This window comes from Lycium barbarum, chromosome 8 (genome assembly GCF_019175385.1).
Source record: "Lycium barbarum isolate Lr01 chromosome 8, ASM1917538v2, whole genome shotgun sequence".
Lineage (NCBI taxonomy): Eukaryota > Viridiplantae > Streptophyta > Magnoliopsida > Solanales > Solanaceae > Lycium > Lycium barbarum.
In genome coordinates, this window is record NC_083344.1 from 21,256,263 (window position 1) to 21,267,605 (window position 11,343).

The 11,343-nt window shown below is 37.4% G+C and overlaps 1 protein-coding gene across 12 annotated transcripts in view; it reads right to left on the bottom strand.

Moving 5' to 3' along the window:
* Positions 1 to 11,011, bottom strand: part of LOC132606036 (isoamylase 3, chloroplastic) — a 52,376-nt gene extending 41,365 nt beyond the window's left edge. Inside the window, exons 1-5 of one of the 12 annotated variants that reach the window (XM_060319336.1) lie at positions 10,815 to 11,002; positions 10,635 to 10,740; positions 10,326 to 10,375; positions 8,626 to 8,766; positions 7,492 to 7,649 (exon numbers count right to left, since the gene is read on the bottom strand). In XM_060319336.1, the coding sequence (XP_060175319.1) occupies positions 7,492 to 7,649; positions 8,626 to 8,715 (248 nt within the window). In that variant the 5' untranslated portion in view covers positions 8,716 to 8,766; positions 10,326 to 10,375; positions 10,635 to 10,740; positions 10,815 to 11,002. The other 11 variants (XM_060319337.1, XM_060319341.1, XR_009569580.1 and 8 more) reach the window with 11 other exon arrangements.
* Between the last annotated feature and the right edge of the window lie 332 nt (positions 11,012 to 11,343).

Sequence of the window (11,343 nt, forward strand, 5' to 3'; positions counted from 1 at the left end):
TCCACAAGAGCTATTATGGTTTTCTTGGTACTTGTGTCACTAGTATTACATCTTTATGGAATTCAAGTGTGATATGTTATGGGATTTTGACAAGGTTGAACCTGCTCTCAAGAAATTTCTACAATGGTTTAAACCACGAAAGTATTGGGTCCAATGTTTTCGAGATTCCTATGCAGCAAAAGTATTCATGTTACATCGGCCAGTAAAGATTATTGACAGAAAGGTCTATGCGCAGCCGATATTTCATTCTGGTGGAAATTCCTCATCTCTATCTTATCCTTGGAAGATGAATATAGCGAAGTACAAAGAATTATTTTCCAGTAAAATAAGTGCATTCCAAAGGAGATATGGCCAAAGGAGTGGGCGCGTTGGAATTGTACTGATAATCATCCCCACTGGAAAGAGTCTGAAAGACGGCAAAGGAGTACCAAGTACCGTATGAAATCATCAGGGATGGTCACTCAGGCTATCACAAGGATAAGATTAAATATTCCATCTCAGAATTCATAAAAAATGGAGCACAATATAGCGGGATCATCCAACAAAAAATGCTACTACACAAGGTCGTTGAAAACAAGCCAAGAAAACAAAGAAAGTTCCGAGAAAAAGCATGACGCCGAAAGACGGATAGATGAAGGTTACATGAGCCCGCCATCTCCACCATCAAACACTGCCACATGGGATGATGCTTAATTACGTATGCAAGATTTTCACCACTTATCCTTACTTATCTCAACAAATTACCCTCAAAAGTTTACTACCCATGCCAAGACAAATCTTCCTATAATTTTATATTTCCTTACTTTCACATGCTCACCACATGGTTTCCACAAGCTTACACATGCTATCTAAAAGAAGACAGAAGTCTACCCCACTTGCACATGCTACCATATGGCGTCACATGCTTTTTCATGTATATATTTCTACTTCCACATGCTTTCAAGTGTTTGCACATGCTTTGTCATGCTTAGGTTTATGTATTTCTTGTTTTATTAGGGTCCACCACATGTTTAAGGGACCCATTTGTATAAGTTTGCCATGTATATAGGTTTGCCTTGTATTAGTCTTCCAACTCCTATATAAAGGAGACTATGTAGTACTTGGAAGATCATCAAATAATCATCTTGTAAACTTTGCTATATCAAATAAATAAGTGCTTTCTAAATATCTCTCTTGTTCTCCTCGAAATGTATGGAAAGGCTAGTCCTTAATTTAGTAGTGTAAAAAAAATTTTCCGAGTTAAGTAGCTTGGCAAACCGTCCTTCGGGATGTTGAAGTCGTAAGAAAAACTTTTACATCTATGATCAAATTTGTTGTTCGACTAGCTTGGCAAGCCGTCCAGATGGATGTTGAAGCTAAGTTTGTGGCAAGTCGTCCTGATGGATGTTGAAGCCAGGGTTGTGGCAAGCCGTCCTTAGGGATGTTAAAGCCCAATCCTTTCTGTAAGAAAACTATTGTGCTTGTGGCCTTGCTATCTTGGTTGTTATTTCATCGCCCTCACACCCCCCCCCCCCCCTCCCCCTCAGCATCAATGTAATGCTTCATATAAAAGTAGCTCCAAATCCTAGTAGAATAAGTTCAAGAAATTCAAGAACCTAAACCAAGTCAAACTTGGTTTCCAAACTGCGTCGACCTTCTCCTACATCAAGGCTAATTCCATGTGTTTAATTATGATAATAATTCCAAGTCTTGAACTTGTGTTCCTTGTAGAATTGGATTAAGCCTTAATCCCAATTCTTCAAGGATTCCTCTTTGCGCTTGGAACAGCCTGTCTTGCATGGACCAAACAGTCTCCACCTCTTCTGCAAAGGACCCGGTTCATCCTGCATCCTTGTTGCCTGCTTTACCAGTTTCTTTTGGAGATCTGTTAAGGACCTAGTTCTTGTATATAGTTGCCCATCTTTCTTGAACATTGATTGTTAATTATACACTGCTTGTCAATCATCAAAACTTCATTAAGAACTTGAATTGAGATTCAGATCAAAGCAGCTCAACAACTAGGCAACATCACCCAGCAACATCAACCGAAGCCAATAGTTCTGTTAAGGAAGTTCCAGTCGAGACAACCATGAACCAAGGCAATGAATCCTCTCAATTGTTCTTTCAGTTCTCAACGGCAGGAATTACTTGGAATCGGCACAATTCACCTGTTTGGCATCAATGTTGGATGGAAACTTGGAACCTAACCAGAGAGACGAAAAAGCGCGAAGCTCCATGGAACCTACAATAGGTAAACCATATTGTTGCTACCCACTTCTAGAGATGTTTTGGAGGCTATTAGCGAGACTTGTTTAGATGTAAAAAAAAAAAAGCTAGGCAGGGAGAGAGATAACAACTTACAATAATGAGAACGTTTTTCTGTGGTACGCATTAGATCAATGCTCTATAATCATGAATCAGAGTGTCCTGTGGATAATGTAAAAGCGAAAAAAAAAAAGGGTATATCTATTTCTGACAGGATTGGACCATGAATTCGATGAACTTCTTTATCAAATTCTTGGAAAGAAGAAACCACTGCCCACTTTGAGGGAATTTTTTCTCAAATTAGGCAGGACGAAATCGGAGGAATGTTATGATAAAACATGTTCCAATCCTGAATAAAAAGACAAAGACTCATTCACAAAAAATATGCACACTCAAGAGACCTACGGGAAGATCCAACCAAACCCTCCTAACCAACGGGAAGGAAAAAAGGATCACACTACCATGGCAGCCATGCCCTTTAGACGATCAACGAAGAATTCGGACAGCAAGCTTCTCCAAAAACGTGAAGCAATTAGAGCTACAGCACAAGCTTCTCCAATCTCAACTTCATCAGTATCAACTATATGTGGAGAGATACACCAGCACCGTGCCAAGACGTCTTCTAGGGAAGGAACCGTGAGACCTCCCAAGATTTGATTCCTTACAGAGCCAAGATCACATCAGAGTCCTTTAAACACCAAACGATAAATAACGTCACTCGTTGTAGCTCGTGTAGTGTACTACCAGAAAGTGTCATAAGAGAGTCAACTGATTTGATTTACCCCAAGTAACTTGCCATATCCTGATCATTTTGTTGTAGTTGGAAAATATCTGAAAAGACTTAGTATATGTTTTGTACATCATTCGTATACAAAGCCTTTGCATTAGTCCAAACCTTTTAAGTTTTACAAGAGTGAGATAAATTGAGCAATATAGGACTCAGATTAATTCCACAAAAGACCACATAATTGTGCGTCAATTCTATTCACTTAGTTCTTTCAGTAGCAGCAATATCACTACCACTTTTAACTAGGTGATCATCAAATCCTTGAACTATAAACATAGCTCAATTGAAGCAGACTATGACATGTAATTACTATTACCCTCCAATTCATAGTAGTAATAGTGGGAGAACATGAAATGGACGGAAAAAAGAAGTTCAATACCACCTGTATTAAAAAATCTATCTTTTGGTCTTATAGAGGTATCCAAATAATTCTAAAACTGACAATTAAATAGTAGAACTCCAAAATCGAGACCAAGACACTGATATCACCTGAAGACTACCTGAAAAGACAGATCTTAGATTCTAGAAAGTGAATTCCAGAAGTGTCAGACGGTTGAAATTCCAAATGCTGGAGTGCCGGAAAAGTGAATCCCAACAGGGATTTGCCCGGTGTTTAGGAAGGCGAGCGTCTTATGCCTTTTCGTGTGAGGTGAGGAGTGGCGAGCCTTCATCGCCATTAATAGCCAAGGCGTGGCTTTTTTGGAAAGGCGAGGTTGAGACGAGAAAGGCGAGCTGTGGCGAAACGCAAGCATGGCGACGCCTTTTAATTCAAAAAAAAAATGTATGTAACTTAAAACAAAACAGAATAAAGAGAGCAAGAGATTAATTTTTACCTAGGGTTTCACTTTCAGCCGCTGATGCATTTCCATCTTCCTCAGTCGCTGCAGCTAGGGTTTTCCTTACCTGTTTCTTTCCTCCTTCTTCTTCTTCTTCTTATTCTTCTTTCTTTTCTTTCTTCTTTCTTTCTTTGACTTTTCCGACAGCCGCTGCAGCAGATTAGCCTTGTTCAGGCATATCTGACTTTTCCGGCAGCCGGCCGATGACCCTATTCCGAAGATTTCTTTTTTTCCATTTCAGTATTGTTATTATTTTTTAAGTTATATGAGTTTTTGTCTTTTATAGTTATATAAACAGATTTCAATCATGTCATCATCCCGTTCCGAGAGCAAAGACATAGATTGGAATTTTGGTAGAAAAGGTCAAACTCCGCATGAAGTTATATGTATTTTTTGTGAAAAAAGCAGCAACGGTGAAATAACCCGGCACAAACAACATTTACTTGGTATCTGAACAGATTCTAACCTTGTACAAGATGTCCGGAATCGGTTATAGCGGAAATAAGAGCTTATATGGAACAAAAGAATATGGCAAAAACTCAAATGAGTTTCGATACATGTGTGGCTGATCATATGATGATGATATGGATGAAGTTGATGAATGGAGCCTCCTCCCTCCAAAACTCAAAAAAGGAAGACCGGGACGAAAGGTCCTTTGAATCTTTATTACTCACAGAAGTCAAAGGAAGGGGCGGGTAATAATTCGAGTATAGAAAGAACCAAGAAGCTTTTAAGGGGTCATGTTGTAGGTGCTTTTGTAAGATGGGTCTATGATCCAGGGCTCCCTTTCAATTGTGTCAATTGCAAAAGTTTTAAAAAAGTCATTGCCTACATAGGAGAATATGGCTCTGGAATGAAGCCTCCCACCTATCACGAAGTTTGAGTATAGAGTTACTTATCTCAAAAAAGAGGTGAAGAAGGTGGACAAGATTGTTGAAGAACACAAAGTGAACTCTTCTACAGATTCCACTAAAATGTACAGCTTGTTTGAGAAGACTATTGAGTTAATTGGAAAGGATAATGTTGTACAAGTGGTTACCGATAATGCTAGTGAAAATGTAAAAGCAGGTGACATGATGAAGGGCATATTTCCACATATTTATTGGACTCCATGTGTTGCCCATTGTATCAATTTGATATTTGGTGACATTTTCGAGATGAACCCGTATGCTTCAGGTAACTTTAATACAGTTGTGTACTTGTGTTTAATATAGCATCCACTTTCTTTACAATCTATACTTATTAACTATTTTGTATTTCTTTTATAGTTTTTATCAAGGCCACTAAGATGTATGCTTACATTAGTCAGAGGCCATTGCTATTAAACTTGATGAGGAAGTTTACAAATGAAAGAAATTTGGTGAGACCGAGCAAGACTAGATTTGCAACAGCTTTCTAGACTTTTCATAGTTTTTACATGCAAAAGAAAAACTTAAAAAGCCTGGTCACTTCAAATGAATGGAACGGGGAAAGAGGTTGCGAGGCATATTGTTTCTCCAGCATTTTGGAATGATGTTGTTAAGGCACTTAAAGTTGGTGGTCCTTTGATTATCGTACTTTGTTTGGTGGATGGGGTGAAAAAACCACCAATGGGCTATCTTTATAAAGCTATGGATCTGGCCAAAGAATCTATTGCAAAATCATTTAGGAGTGATGAGAAGCAGTATGACAAAGTTTTTGAGATCATTGATAAAAGATGGTCAGGTCAACTTCATCGACCTTTGCATGCAGCAAGACATATTCTGAACCCAGGGTTGTATTATAAGAATGAAGCTGCTGAAACTTTGGATGCAAAAGTGTGGGATGACTACATTTCATGTGTTGAGAAGTTGTCCCTGATCAAAATGTGGTAGATAAAATGTCGAGTGAGCTTGGTAAGTACATAGATGGGACATTTGGTTAGGAATCTGCCATTAGAGCTGGAGACCATTTGTCACCGAGTAAGTTAGTTGTTTTTGATTTCTTTATACATAATAGTTAATACTTTAATATTTTTTCTATAGCCGAATGATGGATGCAATATGGTAATCATGTTCTAGCCTTGCAAAAGTTTGCCATCAAAGTACTAAGCTTAACCTGTAGCTCGAAGTGAAAGAAATTAGAGTGTGTATGAATATGCGAGAACTTAGAAGAAGATTTATTCTATTCTATATTACATTATCCTTATTTTATTAGTATTCTTTAATTACTCTCTACAACTTGTGCACAGATTCAATCCAAGAAAAGGAATAGACTTGAGATAAAACATCTTAATGATCTAGTGTGTATTAAGTACAATAGAACATTGAAGCGTTGTTATAAAGCTCGTGACACCATTGATCCAATTAGGTTGGAGGGTATTAAGGATGTAAATGAATGGCTAACTGGAGCACCCGAAGAGCATGCAAAGGATGCAAAGGAAGAGTCAGAAGATGGTGGTCTCACTTGGGGTATTATTGATTCGGCAAGTGGAGTTGAGGAGAGCATCTATGATCTTAGGGCGAGTTGTTCAAGTCCAATGAACAAGGATAAAGGGGTGGCTTCAAGTTCAAGTCGATCCCTAGTTGATGAAGAAGATGAGAGCCAATATAATGCTAACACTCTTGTGGTTGAAGAATTTGGAGATCTTGAAGAAGAATAGATGTTGCATCGTTATAATTTGGTTTTGAATTTGTGTGTCTTATGACTTATTAACTATCTAGTTGGAGACTTTCAGACTTTAGTATCAACTATCTACTTGTTTTTCAATTGAAATATTTGCTAGTATTTTGTTGAGTATTTTGAGTTTTTGGGTATTTGCATATGCATATTTAATATTTTAATTTTTTGTGTTAATTCTCGCCTCGCTTCTAACACCGCTCGCCACGCTTCGCCATGAGGCGTGAGGCAAGCCCTTATTGCCACGCCTCGCCTCTCGCCATCCTAAACAATGGGTTTGCCAAAAAATTGAGGTTCAGTATATCTCGGATTAGTGATCTGGATCTGTTCCAGCAAGAAATTGAGAAAGGAGACCACTGGAGATGGCTATTCGACGTCAGGCGACTCCATTGATGTCAGATCGGCTAGAAGAGATGCCGGAATTCTGCCTCCCTGCACATGGGCGAAGCTCAGGCAAATCGGCACGTCACTACTGACAGTGAAACTGTTGGCGATGGGCTTCTCGGTCTAAGGTCGTTCGAGTCCTGTGATTCTTTTGGATAGAAAGTGACACTCATAAATTACTCCTACACCACCAAATTAAACTGGGCAGATACAGAAGATTCTCTTTTCCACCCAGAGGCTTTGGGGGGTAAGAAGGAAAGGAAAGAGAGATGAGAATTCCTCTATGAGTCTAATACCATATTGAATATTGGGAAAAGTATGAGATGAAATAGAAAGCTTGATTATTCCCTCAAGCTCGGTTGGGATTATAGCTATTACATTGTATACATTTTTGGTTAGCATATAATTACAAAATTAATTCCCATTTACATATTCAAATCCTAATCATATCAAATCATTCTGATTATGCAAATCATATAATGTCTCCACATAAACAAACGTTAAGAGGCAAGATTAGCAATAGAACTTAACAGCTAGAATTTGCAACTAAGACCAGACTTGAAGATAACAATATATACCATCCAAGTGTGATTTCAGTCTAACCTTTTTGGAAGAATTATGCAAAGCGTAACAGCAGAAGCATGCTGAGAAAAAATTGCAAAATTTATTCCACTTTCAATTTCTGATACTCCTAGTGGATGAGCCAGACCAGGGGAAACTTCGAATGGAGAGAAAGCGTCCAGCATTTGAGTAGCTTCTTCCTACAATCATGAGCACAAATGAAGAAATCAAATATTTAAGTTTCCCATAGGACAGTAGTAATCTTGTTCGCTTTCAAGAACAGAGGTCAGCCAAGAAAGGAACCAGACAAGGAAAGCAAAATTAGCTGTCGTTTGGTTTACATAATTAGGATAAGTTAGGATATCTCATTTGTATTGTATAAGATCATAGGTGAGACAAGAATTTTTCTTCCGATTGTGGCATAACATATTGTGCAGTGGATAAATGACCATAGTAATTTACATGCAAAACGTAGTTCTATCGAAATTTAACCCCACAAATTGCCCATAAACCAGGCAACAAATTACTAATTATAGGATAAATCAGGGAAAAAGAGACACCTGGGGGGCTTTTGTGAGTTTCTGTGGATGGGGAGGGGCAAAGTGGAAGTCGAAGAAGAAAAAGAAGAAGAATCTGTAGGGTGAGGTGGCCAGATAGTCTGAGGGAGGTGGTCAATAGTCTGCCTCGGGTCCTAACTTCTAAGATTGAAGAAGATATAGGAAGGAGAAAATGTGAGAATGACAAACTCTTCACCATTATACTTGAGGTGCAGATTGGTCATGTCCTTATAAAAAGGAGATAACTGTCCAGATCAATTGGCTCCATCATCAATTCCTACATCAGATGCTACCAGAAAAAGTGAACACGACAAAAAAGAGAATAATATGTCTAGGTAGCATTGTGATTACCAAGTACTGGGATATGCACAAAAGCATACTCCTGACAAAGGATTTAGTTCTCTGTCTTATGATTTAGACTATGAAATGTTAAACTGCTCATACCACTCTCTAAAACAAAGCCCTGGCATAGACCTTAGTGACCCTACTTAAACATTAAACATGTCCACGTAGTTTGGGCATGAAGAAAGAAAAAAAAAAAAAAAGAAATAGTACTTATCGAGCACATCAGACTTTCAAATTGAAATGTCTCAAGGCAGTTCAGCACCCCGAAAATTACATAATAAGGAGGACTTTCCTGAACGCTGTTGTTGTTCACTGGAAAAAGGGAGTGCACAAAAGTTAAATCTTTGGCATTTTTTGTGCACATGGTTAGAAGGAAAGCTGAAGGAATCAACGCTCATCTCTAGCAAATTAACTCCTGCAAGAGTGCAGGAAAATGTAAGGGAAGTCATGACAGTAATACCACATAAATTGATCTTTCTCAAGGAAGTCCTCCTTTTGATATTAAATAATAAGTGCTAATTTTCTTATACTTCAACTTTCTAGGAATACATTTCTGCAGTGAATATGTATATTTCATGCTTACGATCCCATATTCAGATACTTTATGATCAGCAAAGCAAAGAATTTGCAACAGCTTCGTAGACCCTTGAACAAACTTCAACCTATTTACATTTCATCTCATAAGCCTTCCTAGTTAATACATCCGCTATTTATTAGTCCAAATTGGAGAGCCAAAAGTAGAGACATCTCATTTTCCATGACTACACAGGGACCAAAATCAGCTCAAAGAAATCACAAACTTGATAGTGATTTATTGGACAACCACCATGAGACTGCTCAACGTGATTCCTCAAGAAAATGACATCTTTAATTATCCACATAGAGCTATGAAACAAGGTACAAGAGCTGCTGGCCTTTCAATGCTTCCCACTAGACGCTAGGCTATACTGATACTCCCTCTATCCCAATTTATGTCTCACTTTCCTTTTTAGTCTGTCCCAAAAAGAATGTCACATTTCTATATTTAGACATAATTTAACTTTATGAGATAATTTAGAGCCTCACAAATATCTAAGGCTTGTTTTGGACCATAAATTTCAAAAGACTTCCTTTCTTTCTTAAACTCCGTACATAGTCAAATGGTGCCCACATAAATTGGGACAAAGGATAACTATCAATACAGGAAAAATTGAACAGTCATTTCATTGATCCCAAAAAGAGCATACCCGAATAAGCACACAAAATTACCATGACGGAGAATAAGTCAAAATCATATTTTCTGTAAAATAAGTCATTCTTGTGTTTGGTTGCTATAACATATTTTCCAAGGAAACCATTTTCCACCTAAGGATGACTTTTCTCACTCTGGGATGAAGTCGTTTTCCTTCACAACTACCTCAGCACTTAACTTTGTATCGATGTTCCAACCTACACTTTGACATTATTATCAATCTATAACACTCAAAATAAAATCATTAAAACTATCAAATATGTAACATTATTATTACTCCCTCCATTTCAAAAAGAACAACTCTACCTCTCTCCTCCTTTTTGGCAACTCTTTAGTTTCAACTTTTCACATGGCATATTTCAGACCACAAAATTAAAGGGCATTTAAATATCTTAATACCACAAGATTCAAAAGTCTTCTTTACTTTCTTTAGCTCTTTAACTCTGTGCCAAGTCAAAACCAGACAAACAAATTGAAACAGAGTGAGTAAATGTTTTTTTGGGATATTTTCCAGCACCCAACCAAGCAGTAGAAACAAAATTCATGAAAATATGTCATTCAAGTTTTTAATTGTAGCAAACATTGATGTACTTTTATATTATCTACTTTTAATATAAATTAGAATAGAATGTACTTTTAATTTACAAATTAGAATTTCGCTTTCATAATAAATTAGAATTTATACATATATCTCCTTTAAATTTACTACTCCCTCCGTCTCCATCCCAATTTAAGTGCCTTACTCTTCTTCTTGGTCTCTTCTTCTTGGTCTATCCAAAAAGAGTGCCTCCTCCTACATACAGTAAGTTGAAAATTTAAACATCTTACCTGATAAGTTTAAGACCACAAGATTTGAATAACTTTTTGCTACTTTATACATGTTTAATTTAAGACTACAAGATTCAAAAATCAACCTTTATTTCTTAAAATTCGTGTCAAATTAAACTAAGACACTTAAATTGGGACGGAGGGAGTTCAATGTTTGGTACTTGGTGTGAAGAATGCAGAAGCATAGAGGTAGTAAATTAAAGAGAGAAATGGGAAGTAAGTACCTGGACCTTGGCAGCTCTAATCTTGTATCCTCCTACCTTACTCTTACTTTTCTGCCCTCGGAAGAATTGTGCAAGAGGTCTTCTTCTACTACTCGAAGAGTTGAATCTGTCACCAAAAGATAAGTGAGTTTTTGCTAAAAACAGCAATTCTTCTTTTACAAAACAAAAGATTTAATTTACCTGAGGAAGGTGGAAGAGGAAGGAAATGGAGGAAAGAACAAGTTGTTGAAATTACGTATCGCCACCACAGGCGATGCAGTCATCTTTAATGGCACTGTAGAATTAGAGCATGTAAAGGGAGAAGAATTAAGGAGAAGAGAGAAAGTAAGAAGGGGAGAGTAACTTCTCGAAGGCTGGATTTGATAGGGGTTCCTCTTTTTGGGTGCCACGTGAAAGGGTACGTGGAAGGAACGGCCCGCATCTATTTCCCATCCCTCTCTCTTCATAAGTATCACACGTGCCTGCCCTACGCGGCACATCCCTCCACTAACTTCTTCACACTTAAAATAAATTCCCTCCCTCAAATTATCATTCAACTTTAACCAAATTTATTTATTACAAATAAAAAAAATATTTTTATGTTATTTTAATAAGATCACTCGACTTGATATTTCTTTTCTTTTTATATTTTATTATAGAGTAATAAAGTAAAAAGCCACTTAAAAGGCAAAATAATGTATAATTTATAATTTATAATTTTCACCCTTAT